This window comes from Rhincodon typus, chromosome 1 (genome assembly GCF_021869965.1).
Source record: "Rhincodon typus isolate 14 chromosome 1, sRhiTyp1.1, whole genome shotgun sequence".
NCBI lineage: Eukaryota > Metazoa > Chordata > Chondrichthyes > Orectolobiformes > Rhincodontidae > Rhincodon > Rhincodon typus.
This window is the reverse complement of record NC_063332.1, coordinates 46095652-46120661: the sequence shown is the minus strand read 5'-3', so window position 1 is coordinate 46120661 and position 25010 is coordinate 46095652. Positions and strand designations below refer to the sequence as shown.

The following is a 25010-nucleotide window of genomic DNA, read 5'->3' as shown; positions in this document are numbered from 1 at the left end:
TAGACTAGGATTTGTGCATGAGAGAGGAAATAATAGGCAACCTAGCTGTGCAAGACGCCTTGGGAAGACAGAACATAAAGAATTATGATGGACAGTGATGTAGTTGATGCTGAGATCGTGTTCCTGAAACTAAATAAAGGAAACTACAATGGTATGAGGCATAAGCTTGCTATGATAAATTGGAGAATTTTATTTTAAAATGGCAAATATCAACAGTGCATGGAGGAACTGCAACAATTGTTCATTTCATTCCTATCTGGCACAAAAACAAAATGGGAAATGTGACCCAACCACAGCTAACAAGGGAAATTAGGGATAGAATTAGATCCAAGGGAAGGGCATACAAATTGGCCAAAAAGAGCAGCAGTCCTGAGGATTGGGAGCAGTTTAGATTTCCACAAATAAGGACAAAGGCATTGATTAAGAGGAGGAAAATAAGGTAAACTTGTGGGGAACATGCAAACTGATTGTGACGAGAAAAAAATACACAAGAAAAATGTTAGAAACAGTCATAAACAGAGCAAGTTATAATGGGGAAACAAAAAGATAGCAAAACAATTAAATACATACTTCTGTCTTTACAAAAAGAAGGGCACAATAATGTCTTAGAAATGTTGAGGAACAGAGGGTCCAGTGATGGGGAGGAACTGAAGAAAATCAGTATTAGAAGGGAAATGGAGTTGGGGACATTGATGAGATTAGAGGACAATTAAATCTCCGGCCCAATAATTACATCCCAGAGCACTTAAAGAAGTGGCCCGAGAAACAGTGGATGCAATAGTGGTCATCTTCTCAGATTATATGGACTCTGGAACAGTTCCTATGGATTGGAGGGTAGGTAATGAAACTCCACTTTTTAAAAAAGTAGAGAGCAACTATAGGATGGTTAACCTGACATCGGTAGTGGGAAGAATGCCAAAGTCCATTATAAAAGATTTAATAGTAGGGTACTTAGAAAACAGTGACAGGATCAAACAAAATCAGCATGGATTTACAAAAAAGAAATCAGGCTTGACAAATCTACTTGAATTTTTCAAGGATGCAGCTAGTAGGTTTGACAAGGCGGATGTGGTTTTCTTAGACTTTCAGAAGAATGTTGATAAGGTCCTACATAAGAGATTAGCATATAAAATTAAAGCACACGGGATTTGGGGTAGTATACTGACCTGGATAGAGAAGAGGTTGACAGCTAGGAAACAAAGTAGGAATACACAGATTTTTTTCCAAGTGGCAGGCAGTAACTACTGAGGTACCACAGGGATCTGTGCTTGAACCCCAGCCACTCTCTCTCTCTCTCTATGTGCTTGGATGAAGGAATTAAATACACTATCTTCAGGTTTGCACATGACACAAAGCTTGGTGGGAGGTGAGCTAAGAAGAGGATGCAGACATGCTTCATTGTGATTTGGACAAGTTGAGTGGGAAAGTGCATGGCAGATGAAGTGTAATGTGGATAAATTGAGGTTATCCACTTTGGTAGTAAAAATGGGAGGGCAAATTATTGTCTGAATGGCAATAGATTGGGAAAGAAGGAGGGAATGAGACCTGGATGTCTTTGTCTTTGTATGTCAGTTGCTGAAAGCAGGCATTGAAAAAGGCAAATAGTATGTTGGCCTTTGTAGCAAGATATTTGTACAAGAGCAGGGATGTGTTGCTACAACTGTACACTGCCTTGGTGAACTCACACCTGGATTATTGTGTGTATTTTGGCTTCCTTACCTGAGGAAGGATGTTCTAGCTACGGAGGGAGTAAAATTAAGATTTACTAGACTAATTCCTGGGATGGCAGGACTGATGTGTGAAGAGATACTGGATCATTTAGCACTGGAGTCTACAATAATGAAGAAGGATTCTTAGAGGTTTATAGATTTCTATAACAGGACTAGATGTGCGAAACAGAGAAAGGATATTCTCAATGACAGGGGAGTACAGCACCAGGAGTCACAGCGTATGGATATGGGGTAGGCCATTTAGGATGCAGAGGAGGAGAAATTTCTTCACCCATAGTGTGATGAGCTTGTGGAATTCTGCCACAGAATTAGAATGTTTTCAAGAGGAGCTAGATAAAGTTCTTAGGGGTAAAGGGATCAAAGGGTATGTGGAGAAAACAGAAGTGTACGGGGTTCGATGATCAGCTATGATCGTATTGTGGAGAATGGTGGAGAAGGCTCAAAGGGCTGTATGGCCTACTCTTATTTTCTATTTTTCAATATTTTATTCAAACAAAGCATAGAAGCCAATTGTAGGGACCCTTGATAACAAAATTTTCTAAATCTCCTGAGAATTTTTGTCAGCTCAAGAAATGTATGATTAAATTAGGATATCTTATGAAATTTGTAATCTACAGAAGTCTTATTGCCTCAGATCCCAAATAAAGTATCTAACTTCCTGTTGCTATGAAAACTAAGCTAGAGCTGTTAGTATCATTAAATCTGCTGGCCTAATTTTGTTTCATTCATTTGGATCCACTATTGGCCCATGAGCTCCATAAATTTAGTGCAGACTAATGGGATAAAGGTTATTTGCTGTCACACTAATATAGAGTGTATTTTAACAAAAGCCTTAATTCAGTGTTAGACAACAGGGGACAAATGGCAAATTGGATTGTTAGCTGGTTCAAGACAAAGGAAAACACAGAATAAAGGGTGGATATTAAGAGTAGCAGATATCTGGAAGTATGTTCCACTGGCTGGGACAACTGCAATTTGTAAGTTACCTCAAGGACTTTGGAATCAAAATCACAATTTCTAACTTTTCATATATTATTAAATGGGGGCAGTGAGGATAAAGAGTGGAGAGAAGTGATTAGCCAATACTGAAGAGGTCTGCAACGAATTGTGGGAGGACATAATTTACCCATTCTTCCAGAGAGTGGTAGGGGCGTGGAATGCATTGCCGGAGAGGGTAGTGGAGTCGGCCTCATTAGGGGCATTTGAGGCGTGTGGATGATAGTATAAGGTAGGGGTGGAGGTTAGATAGACTTTAGGTTTAGGGTAAAAGTTCGGCACAACATCATGGGCCAAAGGGCCTGTATTGTGCTGTACTGTTCTATGTTCAAGTTTATTAACTGGCAACTGAAGCTAAATATAGATAAATGTGAAATAGTCCAGTTGGGAGGAAGAATAGGAAAGTCATTTGTTACTTGATAGGTGCAAGCCTATATAGGGTAGAGGAAAAGGGACCTCAATAAAAATACATCAATCACTAATAGTTGCACTGCGGATTAGCAGGGCTATCAAAAATAGCACTGGTTTTATCTCTGGAGCAATAGATTTGAAATATTAAGTTATGCTAAACTTGTACTTAACCTTCTAAGTTCTAAAGAAGGGTCACTGGACTTGAAACATTGAAAACTTGAAAACTCTTTTCTCTCCACAGATGGTGCCAGACCTGCTGAGTTTCTCCAGCAATTTCTGTTTTAATTTGAACTTCTGTTAGACAATGCATCTTGCAGCTTTTGGAACACCTTAATCCATCTCCCATTACATACATGTAGAGATGATGATGTTTTGGAATTGTCTGTCTAATTCATTGTTAATAGAAGTAGTCAAAAGGGTCATATGACTTGCTTCAAATAGGAGTAGGCCATTTAAGACCAAACCTACTCCAGCATTCAAGTAGATTGTTGTTGATCTTCTACCTCAACGCACTTTTCTGCATTACCCTTGGAAGCCTTGATTACTTTTGCCTAGAACTCCTGTCAATCTCTGTAAAAGGCATAATAATTGAATCTCCACAACCTTTTCATTTTTGCAATTCCAAAGATTCAGAATCCTGCTTAACAACAAGCCTTTACTAGTATCTCACTTATGACTCTCACAATGAGGCCCAGGTGGATTTATTGGGAAGAAGGTACAAAATATTCACAACCAAAGACATTACCAGAGTAGAGGCCCTGAAGGGCAAATAAACATTTCATCTCTGAATATCACAGGGAGGTATTAGGAATGTCTGGTTTCAGTAATGGTTATATTTTACGCTCTCTGTTTAACTCCAAAATAGAATGGAGTTAGAAGTTTAGAAAATAGTTAAGCAACACTACTATGTGACTACAAGGCTAGTATGTTCCACACTGCCACGGAGATGGGCAGAGGCAACAGCAAGCCATTACAACATTGCTTTAAAGGTTTCATAAGATACCTTTGAACTTCACTGGTTGGTCAGTAAGAATCCGAGAGCGACCACAGATAGAGGTGACAATTCCTTATCATTCACTGCACAGAATCCAGTGGGAGCCTTGCAGTGATTAAAGAGACTATATTCGAGGGGATTTAAATGGGGCTAGATAATTCACCCAGATCTGGCTAGATGAAGTCTCCGGGTTCATGCTCACCATGAAAGTTAGTTTGGGGATTAGAATTTTTGGGAGCTGAGGATAATTTTGCACTGAAGCATGAAATGTCCTCTTAATTGATCAGGGAGGGGGATTTTCAGTTCTTTAAAAGTTGTGGGTAACCTTTTCTGTAGTTGAGAGAATAATTTGACAGGATGATATTTAGTCTGTGTTGAATGTTTGTTACAGAAAGTCTGAAATCTTGTCATGTTCTCCTTTGTCAGTTTCTGGAAATTCAAATAGCTTTTAAAAGTTTTCAGTCTCTACTGGATTGTAACAAGAAAACCGATTCACCCCAACTATTATCTTTAATTCAGAAAATAATTAGTTTAAATTGGACTTCCAGCATTAATTGAATCATCTACTTCAAGTTTACCTGCAAAACAAATATTTTAACTTGAAAAGTTACAATATTTAACTTTTCTATCATCTAAGTTACCTCCAACATTCACATTTCATGGATATGGAAGTTCTTTTTACCAGTCGTTTACAATAGTGACAATGCATTAATAAATTCCCAACATGGCACAGAGGTATGAACCATGTCATTTAGGAGAGGTGGTTGAAGGCACCAACAAAACAGCTAGATTTTGAAGAGAGATAACAAGGTGTAGAGCTGGATGAACACAGCAAGCCGAGCAGCATCAGAGGAGCAGGAAGGCTGATGTTTCGGGCCGAGACCCTTCCTCTGATGCTGCTTGGCCTGCTGTGTTCATCCAGCTCTACACCTTGTTATCTCAGATTCTCCAGCATCTGCAGTTCCTACTATCTCTAGATTTTGAAGAGATATTTATGAAGAAATAAAGTTTATGGTGCTCTAAATGAAAATTCTGCTGCCAAATGAATAATACGTGGAAGAAAGCACAGCAGTTGAGTCAGAAGATGAGCAGAGCCCATGCTGAAAGAGGTTGCAAGGAAAGGCAGTGGAATAATTTGTAAATGAGTATTAAGATTTTTACTTTGTCGTATTAGGAGGCAGGAACCCAGTAAGATTAGGATTTATGGCACAATGAGATCTAATGATAATGAAGATATGGATTATAGATTTTTGGATGAGCTGTAGTTTGCATAAAGGAATTTGGAAGATTGGTATGAAGAGCAGTCAAACATCTGCTAGGGAGCAGAGGCAATGACAGAAATGATTTTTGAAAAATGTTTCAAATTTTAAAAAACTTGCAGAATGTGGCAAGAGTTTGCTTGTCATTTGTCCCACACCATTAGGAGCAGAAAGTCCACCTAAAACTTATCTATTTTACCTTTTTACTTACTTAACTTGAACTCTTTATAAGTAATCATTGTTAATGGATGATGCATAAAATAAATTTTAAGTTATATCTGTCAACTTTTTTCATTAGAAATTCCTACATTCAAATTTATGTTCGGAACTACCAGTGCTTATGTAAACATGATGCAGTTGTATTAATTACATTTCCATGAACTGAAATGTTGCAGCCGCAGTACTGGGATGTAATTTCAGCATGGTCACCTTATATAGGCGGTTTCCATTGTAAATATGAATATAGGGTATTTCTATTAGAAATATATAAAAAGCATGGAATGTGACTTCAAAATGGAGTGTGAATTACATTTATGCGTCTGTTCCAGTCATTCCTCATGTTACCCCATTTCAACTGAAGACCAGATTCCCCATGTAAACACAACAGGAGATCAACTAATACATGTTAAGAACCGACGTTAGAAATTATATTCCATGAGTGGACTGCCCCTCTCGCAAAACTCAACCAATTTGAGACAAAAACTGTTCATTGTTAAAAATTTCAAAAAACCTAATTTTGCATTAATTTTGAAATTGTTCAGTCATTTGAAGTTAGAACCATCATAAAATAAGATTAAAATGTTAATCAAAAAGACAAATATATTTTTAAGGTTTTATTAGTACCTGTTTTGCAGAATCAAATTTTTAAGCAACTTTCAAGACTCAGAAATGCTTCTGATGGTTGAAGGTTTGTGAAACATTACATAGAACAAAGCAATATCTGTTCTAAAATTAAAAGAAAAATGATCTGTTGCTATTGAAGATTACTAACAAAGAAACACTCCAGAACTACAGCAGTGAGGAAGACATAATGTAACATTCAACAACAGTGTAAATGAAATAAGTGCAGCGGCAACAAGACAATTTAAAGAAAGTGCTTAAGTATATGAGAATTTCACCTCACGCTGCAATTCTTCTAAGAGTCCATGAATAGATTTCCTATAAGGGAATCCATGTGAGAGACCCATACAGGGATGGAGCATAGATCAATGCTGGGTTTCCTTTTGTCCTTATTTGTCTGTTAAGATTGAGAGTTTTGACTTCCCATTGTGTTTTTTAAACAAAATGCATAGATGGAGATACTGCCCAGCCAGTGACAGATGATAGACTAGCCCAGTCTAATAATTCCTATTGCACTATAGGTTACTTAATTCAAATACAATTTTACAATAGCCTACAGTCCAGTAAATGTAGCCTTTAACAGAGGACATAAAGCAGCTTTAACCTTGGAAAATTATCATCCAGCTTTTCAATATATTGAATCAAATTTCTGTGCAAGAATGGAAGATGCACATTATTATTGGCTGGGGGAGCAAAGGAAAGAAAAGTAAGACATAAATGGATTCAACTGCTCTCTCATCAAGCCACAGTTTGAGGAAGATGAATGAAGTGTACTTCAGCCACATTATAACAGCCTCCTTTGATCATTAAATGAGTCAATACATTAAGACTGCTACCATTGTCACCTTGTATTTTGTTTGTTTTCATCTTAGACTTCCCTACAAAGCAAGGGATTTTCTTTAATTATGGATTACTGTCCCACCGCCGGCAACACCCACCCCCTACCTGCCCTGCCATACACAAAAAAAAAGTCCAAAAGGAAAGAAACATACAGTCATGCTTGTATAAACAGAGCTGGAAACTGAATCGTACGTGGGATGGTTTTATTTTTCCTTTCTGTTCTCTCAATCAGACTGAGACAGAACAAGGGTTGCCTTCAGCTAGTTCCTGCACGGGTCATTAAGTCTTCCAGAGCTTTTTCCTGGTCATTGTTATGAACAACAAGAACTTCCTTAATATCACCCCGTTCAAAGCCCATTTCTCTGAACTTGGACATGAGTTTAAGAAACTCCAAAGTCTGAAAGAGAAAATACAAAACTCATAAACAGTGCTTACTTTAGAAAATTAACAGCAATACTCATTCACAGGTTATATAAAAAGTTTAATCAATTAGGTGAAGATTGAAGACTATTGTGTATTCAGACAGAATTCAGTCTGATCCTCAGCAACATTTTTCCTTGTGATTCTGCACATTCTCTATCAGCATAAAGATGTTATTCTCAGTAAAAACATAACATTTTAATCTCTACATTACATACTGGGGGTTGGTTAGTTGGGATGACTGGTTTGCAAACCACAGTGATGCCAACAGCATGGTTTCAATTCCCGCACTGGCTGAGGTTACCATGAAGGCCCCACCTCTCAACCTTGCCCTGAGCCTGAGGGGTGGTGATCCTCAGGTTAAAACACCACTAGTCATCTCTTTCCACAAGAGCAACCCTCTGGTCTTCTGGGATTAAGATAACTTTACACTCCACACCGTTGTATAACTTGAGGCTTTTGCTTAGTCAATTTTGCTCTGAAATTGACTGGCAAATTAAATTAGACTCAATCTTTAAGACTGAAAAACTGCAAAGGATGACTTGAGCTTGAAATATTGATTTCATTTATTCAATTAATTTTTTTAATTCAAGCAAACAATCTCTTCTCTCTCCTTTCCCAAATCACTTTATAATAACAACAACTTACAATTATACAGCACGTAGAACACAGTAGAAGTTCCAAAGGCACTTCACAAGAATGTTATGAAACAAAATTAAGACTGAGCCACAGACCGAATATTAGGACCAATGATCAAATGCTTGACTGAAAGTCTAGCCTTTGACGAGTATCTTAATGGTGGTATAAGTAGTAAATAGGTTTATAAAGGTAATTTCAGAGCTTAGGATCAAGACAGTTGAAGACAAAGCCACCAAACCCAGAGTGATTAAAATTAGACGTATCCAAGAGGCCAGAATTGTAAAAGCACAAAGATCTCTTGAATGTTGGAGAGGGTTACAAAAAGAAGAAAGGATATGGCTATGGGAAAAGGGGAATTTGAAAACGAGTGAGAATTTTAAAACTTTGGTGTTGTCAGACAAGGAATAAATCAGCAAGCACCTAGGTCTTAGATGAATGGGACTTGGTGCAAGTTAGGATATGGATAGCAGATCACGTTTCCAGAGGATGCAAGAGCCTGGCCCACAGAACGTTGGAATTGTTTGGTTTAGAGGTAGCAAAGGCACAGACAATGGTTTCAGCAGCAGATGAACTGTGACAGCAGCAAAATCAGATGATGCTGTGGAGGTGGCATTCTCAATTCTGAGTGGGATCATGCAATACTCCATCCAGGTACCTGACTATTTAACCTGCTGTGATACTTGAGTATAGCCTTCAATCAAAAGAAAAATCTGGTCACTTATCATATGATTGTGAAATCGTGTGCAAATTAGCTGTTATTCTTTCCCTAAACATAAAAATATTTGATTGCCTGTAAACTGCTTTGGAGCATGCCATAGTCATGAAAACATATTACAAATATGTAAGTTTTTTTCCAAAATTTTACTCCAATATCGTCCATTCCTCCAATTAATTTTCTGTACAACAAAGCACATCCTCCAATCCTACTCCACTTGCACAATTCTCACACTAATGTCAGTTGAAAGACAGTAATGCAACTCCAAACTTGAGGCTGTGTATTCAGTGGCCTTGATTTTCTCCGGTACTTCTAGCCTTAGTTAGCACTCCCAGCTCAAAGATTACGGCTTCTCACTCCTTTATCCCTACCCAAAAGGTACTCAAACTCATCTGTTCCACGAGTCTTGTAACTGTTCCCTCAATCATCTCACACAATTCCTAACTCGTCAACATAGAGCGATGTCTGTCAATATCAACTATTTCCATTCATAATGTGTAGTTTTCTACTTTTAAGCCGCACTCTAAACTTCTACTTCACTCCTGTAATCTCCTCATCTAGTGTCCTACCAATAATTCTGAAAAATATCAGCACCATCTAATTCCTTGGATTTTTTTTTCAACATTTCAATAAAATCTCTTTAGTGTATCTTCTCACTCACTTAAAAATATCAAGACCAACATTCAAAATACATGGGGACAGTGGATAAATTCATGCCCAAAATTCACAAAACTTTGAGAGAAAGGATCACTAGGGTGACCAATCAGAAAAAACTCGTCTGTACGTGGAATTGACAGATTTGAAAAGTCCTGCTCCCTAACCACAGACTGCTTCTTCCTGATGTGTGATGCTGCAAATGAGGAAACAGTCTGAGATCAGAGGAGGAGCAAGCAGGTTAGTAACAGTGGTTAACAAAGGTAGTGATGCCAGTAAACTGGCCAAAGCCAGTGGGAGCAAGAGTCTACTGGGGGATTAAAACTCTGCTGAGTGAGACCGGGGTTGAGAAAGTCCACCAGGTGACCGAGAGTCTGTCAGACCAGACAAGGGCTGAATTACTGCAGATGCTGGAATCTGTACTGAAGACAAAAAAATGCTGTAGATCACAGCAGGTTAGGTAGCATTCATTGAGAGAGCAAGCTAAAGTTTCGAGTTGAAACGTTAGCTTGCTCTCTCTCCATGGCTGCTGCCTGACCCGCTGTGATTTCCAGCATTTTTTGTTTTCAAGACAAGGGGTGAGTTCCTGGAAAAGGGGATGGAGAAGTGACAGTGGGCAACTACAAAAAGGAAGAGAGAGATATGAAAGTGGCTTCAAAGGGGAGGGGGTTGTAGAAGACAGTGGGGTAGAGTGTAGGGGACAGAATACCTCCAAGTATCATACACTCCTACATTCCTATAGTAATTTACACTCAAATGTTAATGTCGTCTGGATTTGAGATTTCTAACACTTTTGTGTTGGCACCTTGCACTCATTTTAAGCCACCTCAAGTCACCTACGACTCTACCTACCTTTTATTTAAGCCCAACCACAATCTTAACCTCAGTATAGTGATTCCAGGATTTGGCATTCAAATTTAGCCAAACACTCATCCATTCTCAACCTCAGCAATAACTACAACTTCATTTATATAGTACCTTTAAATATAAACATACCAAAGCACTCATGAGCATTACCAAACAAAATCTGGCACTGAACAACACAAGTCAGATGACCAAAAGTACACTCAAAGCAGAGGGTAAAGAGGTAGAGTCAGAAAAGTTTATGAAAGGAATTCCAGAGTTTAAGACCTCAGCTGTCGAGGGCACAGCCACCAATAATGAAGCAAAAAGTCAGAACCTTCTCCAGTCTCACTTTCCTGCTCACTAGCTTTCATTCCTATCTAGTCTAAATTTGTTGGCCTTGATTCCCTCCTAAAGCTTCCTTCAAACCTTTGTTTTGGACTACTTTTTCACCCATGCTTACTCAGGTCTGTTACACTACCATGCTTTGCTACATTAAAGAAATATTATAAATGCAAATTGTGGTTGACTTCAAAATACTGTTTCAAATCAGTTAAATGTTTGTAAATAAGTGTGATCTTACTTTTTAAAAATCAATAATGGAAGTTACAGCAAGGTTTATGCTATACTTGACTCACCTTTGGCTCGGAACACTGATACATTTCCAGGCCCTCCTCCACTAGTGCTGGTTCAAAGCCCAGTTCACAAAGTCGTCCATGAACAAACAAGTAATCAAGTATCTGAAAATGTTTAAATATAGGTTTTAGGAATGCTATCCAAACTCTCCATCTAAAAGGAAAACTTTGTTTCATAGAACACTACAGCACAGGAACAGGCTCTTTAGCCCACCATGTACATGATGACCATGATGCCGTCCTAAACTAATCCCATCTGCCTGCACAATCCTTAATAAAGGGACTGAAATATGTTTATTGTAATAGCGAGCTGAGGTTGCACATTCAGATTTACAATATTAACACTGATAACATCCAAAATTAAATTTATCATAGTAGTTTGCATATTCCAATACATACCATAGCATTCTAAAAGGAGGCAGCTGTTTAAAATGCTCACAAAGCTAAACTTCTTTTCAATGGATTAAAAAAATATGAATAGGCATGAAAAACAGATATGAAACTTAAGGAGACTTACAAGAGCAAATATTGGTAGACACCGATTCTCAGAAATGGACAATAGAAGTTTCAGATTAGTTAATTCCCGATCTACTGATACTTTGCCCGAGTAGAATAATGATTGGCTTCACAAATCTCCTGCATTATCTCTAGCGTTCTGGAATAAATCCCATCTATCACTGGGGCTTTATTATTGTAGAGGTTGGTTTGGTTAGCTTAGTTGACTGGGTAGTTGGTTTGTGATACAGTGATGCCAACAGTATGGTTTCAATTTCCACACTCACTGAGGGTACCATGAAGAAGTTATTTTTATTCATTCAAGGCTTGACGGTGTTGCAAACTAGGCTAGCATTTATTGCCCAGAGGGAAGTTAATAGTCAACCACATTGCTTAGAGTCTGAAGTCACATGTAGGCCAGACCTGGTAAGGATAGCAGTTTCCTTCCCTAAAGAACATTACTGAACCAGATGGGTTTTTCCAACAATAAACATTGGATTCATGGTCACCATTTAGACTTTTATCCAGATTTTTATCGAATTCAAATTCCACCATCTGCTGTGGTGGGATTCAAGCCTGGGTCCCCAGAACATTACCTGGGTCTCTGGATTAACAGTTCAGTGATAATACCACAAGGCCGTTGCCTCCCCAGCAACATCTTTCCTTCTTAATATCTCCCCTCACCTGGGCAAAGGTGACCCTTAGGTTAAACTATCAACCACCATCTCTCTCTAAGGAGAGAGCCGGCCTACATGTCCTCTGGGATTATAGTGACTTTACCATACCTTTTACCTATTTTACAGCCTTTATTTTAGCCAGTAAAACATTTAACAGCTCAATCATATCAAAGTCACTAATAATATCTGAAATATTATTCTTCCTTTTTAGGGAATTATGTTTGTTGCAAAAAAGATCAGAGTGCAAAGTTAGAATCGAAGAGATTTAAGCATCCAGATAAAATTATTTGAGGTGGAAGAAATAATTTAAAAGGCTAATAGGATGTCAACATTTATATCCATATGATTGAAACATGAGAGGAAAAGGTTTTCTATAACTATACAAAAATTCTAATGACGCCACATCTGGATTATTGTAAATATTGTGTATTGGGAATCACATCTTCAGAAAAAATGGCTTTGGAAGAGAAAGAAAGACAGACTTGCATGTTTTAAAGCACTTTTCACAATTGGACATCTCAAAGTTCTTTAAAGGTGGGGCCTTGGTTTATCATTTCATCCAAATTAGTGTCTCCGAAAATGCAATGTTCCTCAGTGCTGCACTGGAGTATCCACCTCAATTTTTGTGCTCAAGTCCCATAATATTCTTGAACACAAACTCTGTGATTCAGAAGTGAATGCACCATCAACTGATGCACACAAGTGCAATAGATTCACCACAGTTAAATTATGGACAGAGACCACATTAACTTGGCTAACAGTTCACGGGGTGATTCTGTTGAGATTTTGAGAACTTTAAAAAGGAATTAAGAAGACTATGCTGCTGTTGATGAAATGTGGGCAAAGAAGACATCATCTGAAGATTAGATTTTCAAAGTTAGGAAACAAGTCTTCATGCAAAGGGTGGTAGAAGTGAGGATCTTTTTCATTAAAAGCATCAAATGTTATCTTAATTAATAATTGCAAATCTGAGATTTAATCCATGGACAGCAAAAACTTGTTAATGGGGTGAAGAACTCGAGCTGTCAAAGGGGTCAAAACATTGTCAAAATTCTGAATAATTTTCTTCAGGTATACAAACAAATCCAAATTCTATTGACCTCTGATAAACAGAGGTCATACATGTAAAATCATGAGCAAAAGAACATAGGGAGAAGTTTGAAGAATTTGTCTTAAACTGTAGAAAATTCATTTGGAAATATGAAATATATTAAAAGATAATGTCAGGTATGAATTAGTATGAAAGTTGTTTGCTTTTGGCAATACTGAACTTGGCTTTTATCCAATTATACCCATCTTCTTTAATGGTGAAGTAAAGGTTTAACCAAGCAGCTCAGGATCAACCTTTTCCATTTTACTTAGTTTTTTTTATCCATGCAATGTCAGCATTATTGCCTATCCATGATGCCCTAGAGAAGGTGATGGGGAGCTGTCTTCTTCCAAAGCAGTCTGGAATGTGAGGACACCCACAATGCTGTGAGAATGGGACTTCCAGGATTTTGACCCCTCAACAGCAAGAGAGTGACAATATAGTTTCAAATCAGATTGATGTACGGCTTGGAGGGGTACATATAGGGAATGGTGTTCCCGTACATCTATTGCGCTAATCCTTCTGGGTGGTAGAGGTAATGGATTTGGAAGATGTTGTTGGAGAAGCCGGAGTGAGTTGCGACATTCAATCTTGTTAATGCTACACACCTATTGCCACTGTGTTGGTGGTGAAAGGAGTGAATTTTGAAGGTGATGAACAGAGTGCCATTCAAGCAGTCTACTTTGCACTAGATGGTATCAAGCAGCAACCATCAAGCAAGTGGAGTGTATTCCATCACACTTCTAACTTGAGCCATGTAGATGGTGGACAGTCTTTGGGGAGATAGATGAGTTACTCACAGCAGCATTCTGAGCCTATTACCTACTCTTGTAGCCACAGTATTTATATTGACTAGTTTCTAGTCAATAGCAACCCCAGAATGTTTTATACAGGGGGATTCAGCAATGGGTGGGGGGGGATGGTTAGATTCTCTTGTGTTCAAGATGGTCTTTGCCTGGCACTTGTGTGGCACGCATGTTACTTAAATTATCAACCTAAGTCTGGATTTTGTCCAGGTCTTTCTCTAAATGGACATGGGCTACTTCATTATTTGAGGAGTCATGAATAGTACTGATAGTTATGCAGTCATCATCAAACAACCCCACTTCTGACCTTATGATGGAGGACAGGTCATCGATGAAGCAGCTTAAGATGGTTGGGTCTAGGACACAAGTGGTCCCTGCCTCTGGGTCAGAAGGCTTTCATATCCCACCTGCTCCAGAGGTGTGTAATAACACATCTGAACAGATTTATAAAAGGTATGTACCCTGAGGAACTCCTGCAGAGATGTCCTGGAGCTGAAATGGCTGGCTTTCATAGCCATCTTCCCACGTACCAGATCTGCCTCAAACTAGCAAAGAGTTTTCTGTTGATTCAAGTTTTGTGAAGGCTGCTTGGTCATATACTCAGTCAAAATGTGGCTTTGATGTCAGTCAATCTCACCTCACTTCTGGAAGGCAGCTCTTTTGTCCATGTTTGTCCAAGACTGTAATGAGGTCAGGAACTGAGTGACCCTGGTAGAAGCACGGTGGCTCAGTGGTTATCACTGCTGCCTCACAGCGCCAGGGACCCACGTTCAATTTCAGCCTCGGCGACTCTCTGTGTGGAGTTTGCACATTCTCCATGTCTGCGCGGGTTTCCTCCAGGTGCTCCAGTTTCCTCCCACAGTCCAAAGATGTGCAGGCTAGGTGGATTGGCCATGCGAAATTGTCCGTAGTGTTCAGGGATGTGTAGATTAGGTGGGTTATAGGGGATGGGTCTGGGTGGGATGCTCTCAAGGTCGGTGTGGGCTTGTTGGGCCGAAGGGCCTGTTTCCACACTGTAGGGATTCTATGATTCTATAACTTTGTGCCAGGTATAATTCCGACCAGTGGAAAGGATACCTGATTCCCAGTGACTGTAGTTTTGCTAGAACTCTTTGATGCCATATTGGTCAAATGCCTTCATGACAAGGGCAGTCATTCCCATCCCACCTCTGGAGATCAGCTCTTTTTCCTACGTGTTTGCACCAAGGCTATAACAAGGTCAGGACTGGTTGGCCTTCGCTGTACCCAATCTGAGCATTGATCAGTAGGTTATTTCTAAGCAAGTCTTGTTTTGTAGCAATTACAACTCATTCAGTCATTTTATTAACTGTTTAAATTCTTAGGCTTTTTGCCTCATCCTGCTTTTTGTGGACAGGACATTCCTTGGAAAAATTTCCTCATTGTGAGGTAGATGTGTGGCTAGTGCTGGAGCACAAGTCTTCAGAGGTATTTCTGAAATGCTGTTAAGCCCTATTACCTGTGCAGTACTAGCCTTCAACCATTTCTTGATGTCATGTGGAGTGAACTGAATTGGCTGAAGACTGTCATCTATGATGCTGGGCACCTCAGATGATTCAGAGATGCATCATCCACTTTGCACTTCTGCCTGAAGATTGATGCAAATACTTCAGCTTTATCTTATATATGTGGCATTGTGGTATTATGTCTGCTAATGGACTAGTTATCCCAAAATATGCTCTGGAGATGTTTCGAATCAGAATATGGCAGATATTTTAATTCAATTTTAAAAAACTGGAATAAAAAGCTAATCTAATAGTGACGACTGTTGATTATTATTAAAAATCCATCTGGTACATTACAGTGCTTTGCAGGAGGAAAACTGCCATCCTGCCTGGTTTGGCCTGCATGTGACTCCAGATCCACAGTAATGTGGTTGATTCTCAATTGCCCTCTGCGCAATTAGTAATGGGTATCAAATACTAGACACCCACATCCCATGAATGAATAATGAAATAAATCTTTTACAGTCATAGTGATGTACAGAACAGAAACACACCCTTCGATCCAACTCGTCCATGCCAACTGGATACCCTAAATTAATCTTGTCCTGTTTGTCTGCATTTGGCCTATATCCCTCAAAACTCTTCCTAATCGTATACCCATCCAGATGCCTTTTAAATGTTGGAATTGTACCAGCCTTCACCACTTCCTCTGGCAGTTCATTCTATATACACATCACCCTCTGCGTGGAAAGGTTGCCCCTTAGATCCTTTTTAAATCTTTTCCCTCTCACCTTAAACCTATGCCCTTTAGTTTTGGACTCCCCTACCCTCAGGAAAAGACCTTGGCAATTCACCCTATCCATGCCTCTTACGATTTGATAAGCTTCTATAAGGTCACCCCTCAGCCTCCGATGTTCCAGAGCAAAAAATAGCCACAGCTTATTCAACTTATTCCTATAGCTCAAACACTCCAACTCTGGCAACATTCTTGTAAATCTTTTCTGAACCCTTTCAAGTTTCACAAAATCTTTCCTATAGCAAGGAGACCAGAATAGAATGGAATATCCCAAAAATGCCCTAACCGATGACCTATACAGCCGCAACGTGACCTCCCAACTCCGATACTCAATGCACTGATCAGGGTACCAAACGCCTTCTTTTACAGTGATGTGCCAAACTGTTCCATCATTGAGGATGGGGATATTTATGGAGCCACCTCATTCTGTTAGTGGTTTAACTTTCTACCACCATTAATGACAGGAGATTGCAGGACTGCAAAGTTTAGATCCAATCTGTTAGTTTTTGGATCACCTAGCCTATCACTTGGCTTGTATAACTTTATAAATGTCCCTTGCTCCTTCACCTTTTTACATTGAAGAATTGAAGTCTATTCAAAACTTTTCTTATAATTCAAACTTGAGATTGGAAGTCAGTTCCAGATATTTATAAAAGGCAAAATACTACAGATGCCGAAAATCTGAAATAAAAACAAAAATAGTGGTGGACAAAATCAGCAGGCCTGGCAGCATCTGCCAGAATACGGAGTAGAGTTTTTGGTATCCTTACTTTAGTAACAATGTACAGAAATTGCATCAGAAGCAGTTCAGAGAACAAAGAAAAACACAGGGCCTTCGCCTTAGGCCCTCCAAGCCTGCGCCGACACAGTTTGCCCTTCCATATTAAAACTGTCTTCACTTACAGGATCCATATCCCTCTGTTCCCCTCCTATTCATGTATTTATCCAGGTGCTTCTTGAATGCTGCTATTGGGTCTGCTTCCACCACCTCCTCTGACAGCACATTCCAGGCACTCACCACCCTTTGTGTGAAAAGCATCCCTTGCACATCACTTTTAAACCACCCCCCTCCATACCTTGAACCTATGTCCCCTAATAATTGACCCCTCCACCTTGGGGAAAAAGCCTCATACTTTCCACTCAATCCATGCCATTCACAACCTTATAAACTTCTATCAGCTCGCTCCTCAACCTCCTGCGTTCCTGTGAAAACAAACCCAGTCTACCCAACCGTTCTTCACAGCTAAAATCCCCCATTACAGGCAACATCCTGGTAAACCTATTCTATACCCTCTCCAAAGCATCCACATCCTTCTGGTAGCGTGGTGACCAGAACTATATGCAATAATCCATCTGTGGCCTAACTAAAGTTCTAAAAAGCTGCAGCATAACTTGTCTATCATTATACTCAATACCCGTTCCAATGAAGGCAAGTATTGGCCATTTTTACGACCTTATCTACCTGCATTGCCACCTTCAGTGATCTGTGGGCCTGCACCACCAGACCCCTCTGCATATCAATACTCCTAAGGTTCTGCCATTCATTTTTTAAATTTCCATCTATACTTGACCTTCCAAAACATATCACCTCACATTTGTCTGAATTAATCACCATCTGCCATTTTACTGCCCTTGCCTCCAACCAGTCCATACCCTGCTGTATCCTCTGACAATCCTCCTTAATATCCGCAACTCCACCAATCTTTGTATCGTCCGCAAACTTACTATTTAGACCAGCTATGTTTATGTAGATTCATTTATGTAGATCATGAACAGCAGACGTCCCAGCACTGATCCCTGTGGACATTAACTAGTCTACTTTCTGGGATGAAAGGTTGAGCAAATTGGGTTTCTACTCATTGGAGTTTAGAAGAATGAGAGGTCAACTTAGAGTCATAGAGTCCTACAGCAAGGAAACAGGCCCTTCAGCCAAAACTGGTCCATGCCAACCAAAATGTCCATCCACGCTAACTCCATTTCCCTGGACTTGGCCCATATCGTCCTAAACCTTTCCTATGCACGTATTCATCCAAATGCCTTTTAAATGTTGTTAATGTACCTGCCTAAACCACTTAAACTGGCAGCTCATTCCATTTGTGTACACCCATTTGTGTAAAGAAGTTGGCCCTCAGGTTCCCATGTATTCTTTCCCCTCTTACCTTAAAACTGATGCCCTCGCATCCTCAATTCCCCAACCCTGGGAAAAAGACAGTGCATTCACCCTATCCATGCCTCTCATGATCTTATACACTTCTGTAAGATCCCCCCTCAGTCTCCTATGCTCTAAATTTAAAAGTCCTAGCTTGTCCAACTTCTCCCTGTAACTCAGTCCCTTGAATCCTGGCAACAGACTTGTATATATCTTCTGTACTCTTTCCAGTTTAATAACATCCTTCCTGAAAATAAGGTGACCAAAACTGAACACAATACTCCACGTGCAGACTGACCAATGTCCTGTACAACTGCGACATAACTCCAACTTCTATAATCAGTACCCTTACTGATGAAGGCCAGTGAGCCAAAGGCCTTCTTCACTGTCTTGTCTACCTGTGACTCCACTTTCAGAGAACTGTGCACCCGAACTCCAAGGTCCCCCTGTTTCACTACACTCCCTAAGGCTCTGCCATTCACCATGAAACTCCTACCTTGATTTGACTTTCCAAAATGCATTACCTCACACTATATCTATATTAAACTCCATTTGCCGTTTCTCGGGCCACTTCCTCAGATGATCGAGATCCTGCCGCAATTTCTGATAACCTTCCTCACTGTCCACAATACTGCCTATTGTGGTGTCATCTGCATACTTACTAATCATGCCTTGTACATTCTCATCCAAATCACTGACATAGATAACAAATAGCAGTGGGCGCAGCACCAACCCCTGAGGCACACCACTAGTCACGGGCCTCCAGTCAAACAAGCATCCTTCCCCTATTACTCTCTGATTCCTAACGTCAAGCCAATTGTATATCCAATTTACCAGTTCTCCCTGGATTCCATGTGATTTAACCTTCCAGAGCAGCTTACCATGTGGAACCTTATCAAAGGCCTTACTGAAATCCAAACAGACTACATCTACCGCCCTGTCCTCATCAACCTTCCTGGTCACTTCAAAGAACTATAACAATTTTATGAGGCATTGTATCCCACACATAAAACCGTGCTGACTACTCCTAATCAAACCCTGTCTTTCCAAATGCACGTACATCTCATCCCTCAGAACCTTCTCAAGTAACAAACCTACCACAGATATTAAGCTTACTGGTCTATAATTCCCAGGTTTTTCTTTGCAGCCCTTCTTGAATAACGGCACAACATTCACTGCCCTCCAGTCTTCTGGGACCTCAACCATGGCTAACGATGATGCAAATATATCAGCCAGGGACTGCGCAATTTCTTCTCTAGCCTCTTGCAGGGTTTTTGGATATATCTGGTCAGGACCAGGAGATTTATCCATCTTTATTCATTCTAATACTTCCAACACCTCCTCTACTGTGATACGGACTGTCCCAAGATGTCGCCACTAACTTCCCCAAATTCCCAAGTCTTCATGTCTTTCTTCACGGTAAACACAGAGGAAAAATATTAATTGAGGACCTCGCCCATCTCCTGCGGTTCCACACATAAATGACCACTTTGGTCTTTGAAAGGTCCTATTCTCTCTCTAGTTATTTTTTCTCCTTTAATATACTTAAACAAACAATCTCTTTGGATTCACCCTAACCTTCTTAGCTAAAGTTATCTCGTGCCCCCTTTTCACCCTCCTGATCTCCTTCTTTAGTAAACGTATTGAAGCTGACAAGATCTTTGTGGAGTAGTCAAGATGAAGAGGACAAATAATATTAAAAGCTAAAAATTAGGTGTCTCTCATTAATATCAAGATGAAGAGAATTGCTTTCTCTTGAAGGGTCATTAATCTGTGGAACTCTCTTTCTCACACAGCAATGGAGGCTGTGTCCTTGAAAATACTCACGCCAAGTGAGATGTATGATCAACAAGGGAGTTAAGGGTTATGGAGGGCAGACGGGAAAGTGGAGTTGAGGTCACAATCAGACCAGCCATGATCTTATCAAATAGTGCAGCAGGTTCAAGGGATCAAATGGTCTACTCCTAATTCTTGTGTTTTTGTATTTTTGAAAGCCAAATGAAGAAAAAAAAATGAATTCATCACCTTGTAGAGTGATTAGCTCGTTAATTTGGAACAAGACTAATGAGTGACCATTTAGCAAAATGATCCTGTATTTATAAAAACACAGGAGGAAGTAGTGTGTAGTGGTAATGTCATGGAGTTGGTAATCCAGAAGCCCAGTGTAAATTTCTGAGAATATACATTCAAATCCCACCACAGCAGCTGGTTAAATTTACGTTCATTTAATTAGTTCATCTCAATTAGTGGAATTAGTTAAATGAGTGTCAATTGTAGTTAGAGTAAATGCCCAAAATAAATATTCACTATTCTTTACAAGGAAATCTGTTGTCCTTCCCTGATCAGCCTACATGCAACTCCAGACTAATATGGTTGACTCTTAGATAGTAGGAACTGCAGATGCTGGAGAATCCGAGACAACAAGGTGCAGAGCTGAATGAACACAGCAGGCCAAGCAGCATCATAGGAGCAGAAAGGCTGACGTTTCGGGCCTAGACCCTTCATCAGATTGACTCTTAACTGCCTTCTGAAATGGCCTAGCAACTCGATTAATTTGAAAGCAAGTACAAATGGACAAAAAATGCTGGCCTTGCCAATTAAGCCTACATCCTGTGAAAGGCTAAAGAAAAAATAGCAGAGGTTTAAAGTCTGTGTTTCACACGTATGCCTTTACCTGTTCTAGATTTTCTCCTCGTTTCTGCATGGCTTTTATTACATTCTCACAGGAGTATCCCATACTAACTATTGTTGCAGCACACTGCCTCTCACTTGGAGTCAATGATTTCAGTGGATCAAAACATTCCGATTTCTTTGCCACATCAGTGATGTTTATGGTGAACTTTTCTGCAGCAGGTTGGTTTCTGGAATTAACCTGGTTAGAAGACAATAGGAAACAAAACCCAAATACAAGTTTATATTCATGGTGTTCAATTCTAAAATCTTGAAGAATCCAGAATCTTGCATTAAATTTTGAAAATTCTACTTTTGGAGAAATCTTAAAGAGTACGTATGTATTATTACTTAGATAGCACAGAAGAGAAAACCTTTGTACAGATAACAATCTGAAGAGAAATCCTGAGTTAAATTTACAAGTAGTAAAGCCAATAAAATATTTGTGTTACACAAGTAAGGTTAAACTTTCTTTAAACAACACAACTTAACCTCATCCTAAAAAGAACATTACAATCAAATAGGTATTTCTATTTCCTATAATTAACAAAATTGTCAAATTACAAGCAATTTTACAATTTAGGATCAACAAATTTATTTAACAGCAGAAAGATGTGTGTAAAGCAACAATGCATTAACCTCATACATAGTCTTCTAATATTAAATTTTTAGTGCAAAGCTGGTGATTAAAAAGCTAACTGGGCTCAGCTCTTTTAAAGCAGGACATCAGCAAATTTATTTCAGATTGATAAAACACATCTTCAGTAAGTTTTGCACGTTACCCTTATATTGTAACTAAAGAATATCCTTCCCAATACAACTTTCAATTGGTTTTGTTAATTGTGCTTCTGTACATTTTTGTCTGTTTTGTATTGCATTTTTCTGGAGGTAGTACCCAATACAAATTGGCATTGTGCAACAACCACAAGAAGTGCTTTTGCATGACTAAATTGTTTGAATGGATCTCACCATTTTACTTGCAACCAAAAGGCTGAATTCAATTTAAAATGGTTATTAAATACTGGAAGCAATTTACACGCAAGATCTTGACGATTCATTTTTAAAAATTGAGATTTGGGCATTGCTGGCTAGGCCAGCATTTATTACCAATCCCTAACTGCACTGGAAGGTATTCGTGAGCTGCCTTCTTGAAATGCTGCAATCCATGTGATTTTGTTACACTCACAGTGTCACTGGGGAGGGAGTTACAAGATTTTGACCCAGTGAAGGAACAGCAATTATAGATCTAAATCAGGATGGTATCACCTGGAAGGGAACTTGCAGGTGGTGCTGCCTTTGTAATTCCAGGGAGAAGCGGTCACAGGTCGGAAGGTGTTATCAAAGGAGCCGTGGTGAGTTGTTGCAACCTTTACCCTTTTAAAAATACCTTTTTCTACCTTTACGCCTTCATATCATAGCAAACAGTCAAATTTAAGCAGCGCTACTGTAACAATAAAAATAGCACAATTAACTGTTGAAAAGATCTGACAAGCAAAGATCAGAGTAATGAAGCAAGTTTTTAAACTTTTATTGAAGGAATATTCAGCTATCAGAGTTTGAAAAAATTTCAGGATTGCTTTTTTTAATTGGCACTTTAATTAAAAAGTATAGTCACATAACGGGATGCAGTTAAGACGACTCTTCCTCCCCCAAACCATGGTGCCGTTACACAGTGCTTTGGTGCTGTTTTCCTGTCAGAAGCCCTTTACATTTACAGATGTGCAATGATCAGAAGTATACCATGCAGGGGACTAACAGGTTACATACAAGAAATGATTCTTTTAAAATGTGCAGAAATACTCACCATATGGAAATTTTAAAGGGAATATACGGTGCAACAACTTGGCAGTGCACAGCATGGGGACATTGCAGGGAACATTGACTGCAACCATAATAATTTTGGGGGCAGTTAACACATTTAATTTCTGTATTTATTTATTGAATGTTTTTATTTACTAGCACTTAAAATAGATAACCACTATTAGTTACAAGACAAAACTCTGTTTCTTTCAAAACATGCAACATGTTTGATTTCACCAATATCTTCATGTAAGATGGTAGCATAACAGTATTAAAAATAGAAGCGAGATTAGGTTATACAACCTCCTGTTGTGCCTTAACTTCACTTTTGATCCTATCCCTACAAGCTTTGATTTCCTTAGTGTCCAAAAACGTTCCAAATGTAGTCTTGAATATATTCACCAAACTGAGCAGCTCTTTAGGATTGAGGCTTCCAAAGATTTACAACTGAATGAAGGATTTCTCATTTCAATCCTAAAAGGCTGACTCTGCTGACCTGAGATTATGAATCCTCAGTTCTAGTCTCTGACTATCCATCCTGTCAAGCCTTCTATTAATTATATACATCCAGTAGGATCAGTATTCTTTTAAAATTCTATAGGCTATTTTACTTATTTGCATCTGATCACACAACCTTGTTATTCCAGGAATCAATCTAATGAATCATCATTGATTGCCATAAAATAGGGAGACCAAAATGCACACAATTGGCTGAACCTTATGGAACTTGCAAGCGTGGGATAGGCGTAATGGGGGTGGTGGTGGAGCCCAACCTGTCCATTCCAGATATTAATCTAGTAAACTTTCTCTGAACTACTTCCGATACATTTATGTCCTTCATTAAAAGAGATACAGTGCTCCAGATGTGGTCTCACCAGTGCTCTACAGAACTAAAACAAACTTTTGGACTCAGTTTCCCTCAGAATAAATCAGAACATTATGAGGGTTCTCACTTCATTGCTTTACCTGCATTCTGTGATTTTGCTCAAGAATCATGTACAAGGATATCCATGTCCCTCTGCATATCAAAACATTGCAATCTGTTACCATTTACGTAATATGTTTCATTTTTATTCTTCCGGCCAAAATAGACAACTTCATATTTTCCCACATTGTGCTCTATTTGCCAGATTTTTATACAGTCGGAACAAGCCCTTTGGTGCAACTCGTCCATGCCGACCAGGTTTCCTAAACTGAACTACTTCCATTTGCCTGTGTTTGGCCCATATCCCTCTAAACCTTCCTTATCCACATACCTGTCCAGATGCCTTGAAGTGTTGTAATTGTACTCTCCTCTACCACTTCCTCTGGCAGTTCGTTCCAAATATGCACCGCCCAGTGTGTGAAAAACTTTTCCCTCAGGTCCTTTTTTAAATCTTTCCCCACTCACCTTAAACCTAAGCCCTTTAGTTTTGGACTCCCCTACCCTGGAAAAAAAGACCTTGGCTATTCACCCTATCCAACCCCTCATGATTTTATAAACCTCTACAAGATCACCCCTCAGCCTCCTAGACTCCGGGGAGAAAAGTCCCAGCCTATCCACCTTCTCCTTGTAACTCAAATCCTCCACTCTCGCTAACATCCTTGAAAATGTTTTCTGCATCCTCTCCAACTTAGTAACATCCTTCTGAAAGTAGGGTGACATTTTTAAAATCTTTTTGTAGCCTCCTTATGCTCTCTTCACAACTTAATTTCCTAACAATTTTTGTATAATCCGTTAATTTGGCAACCATACCTTCTGCCCCTTCATGAAAGTCATTTATATAAATTGTAAACTGTTGAGGACCTAGAAGTGATCCCTGTGGTATATCACTCATTTTTCTCTCTTTCTCTGCTTTAGAAGGACTGTAATGCTGAACTTTCAACTTGATTTTTTTATTTTTCTAATTTATGCCTAAAACTTTATACCTGGGCACCTTTGTACCTAAGATGGTGCCAGAAATGCTGACCTTGTACACCTTTCACTGTACTCATGTATCCCTGTACTTGAGTACATGTGACAATAAAACACGGTTGCTGGAAAAGCTCAGTAGGTCTGGCAGCATCTGTGAAGGAAAAAACAGAGTTAACGTTTTGGGTCTGGTGACC

The 25010-nt window shown here is 39.3% G+C and overlaps 1 protein-coding gene across 1 annotated transcript in view; it reads right to left on the bottom strand.

Annotated features, from left to right (window-relative positions):
- Window positions 1-5067: 5067 nt before the first annotated feature.
- Window positions 5068-25010, bottom strand: part of ubap1 (ubiquitin associated protein 1) — a 55355-nt gene continuing 35412 nt past the window's right edge. Inside the window, exons 4-6 of the mRNA XM_048600461.1 lie at window positions 21127-21324; window positions 10980-11081; window positions 5068-7467 (exon numbers count right to left, since the gene is read on the bottom strand). Coding sequence (XP_048456418.1) covers window positions 7327-7467; window positions 10980-11081; window positions 21127-21324 — 441 coding nt within the window. The 3' untranslated portion in view covers window positions 5068-7326. The remainder of the gene's footprint in view (window positions 7468-10979; window positions 11082-21126; window positions 21325-25010) is intronic.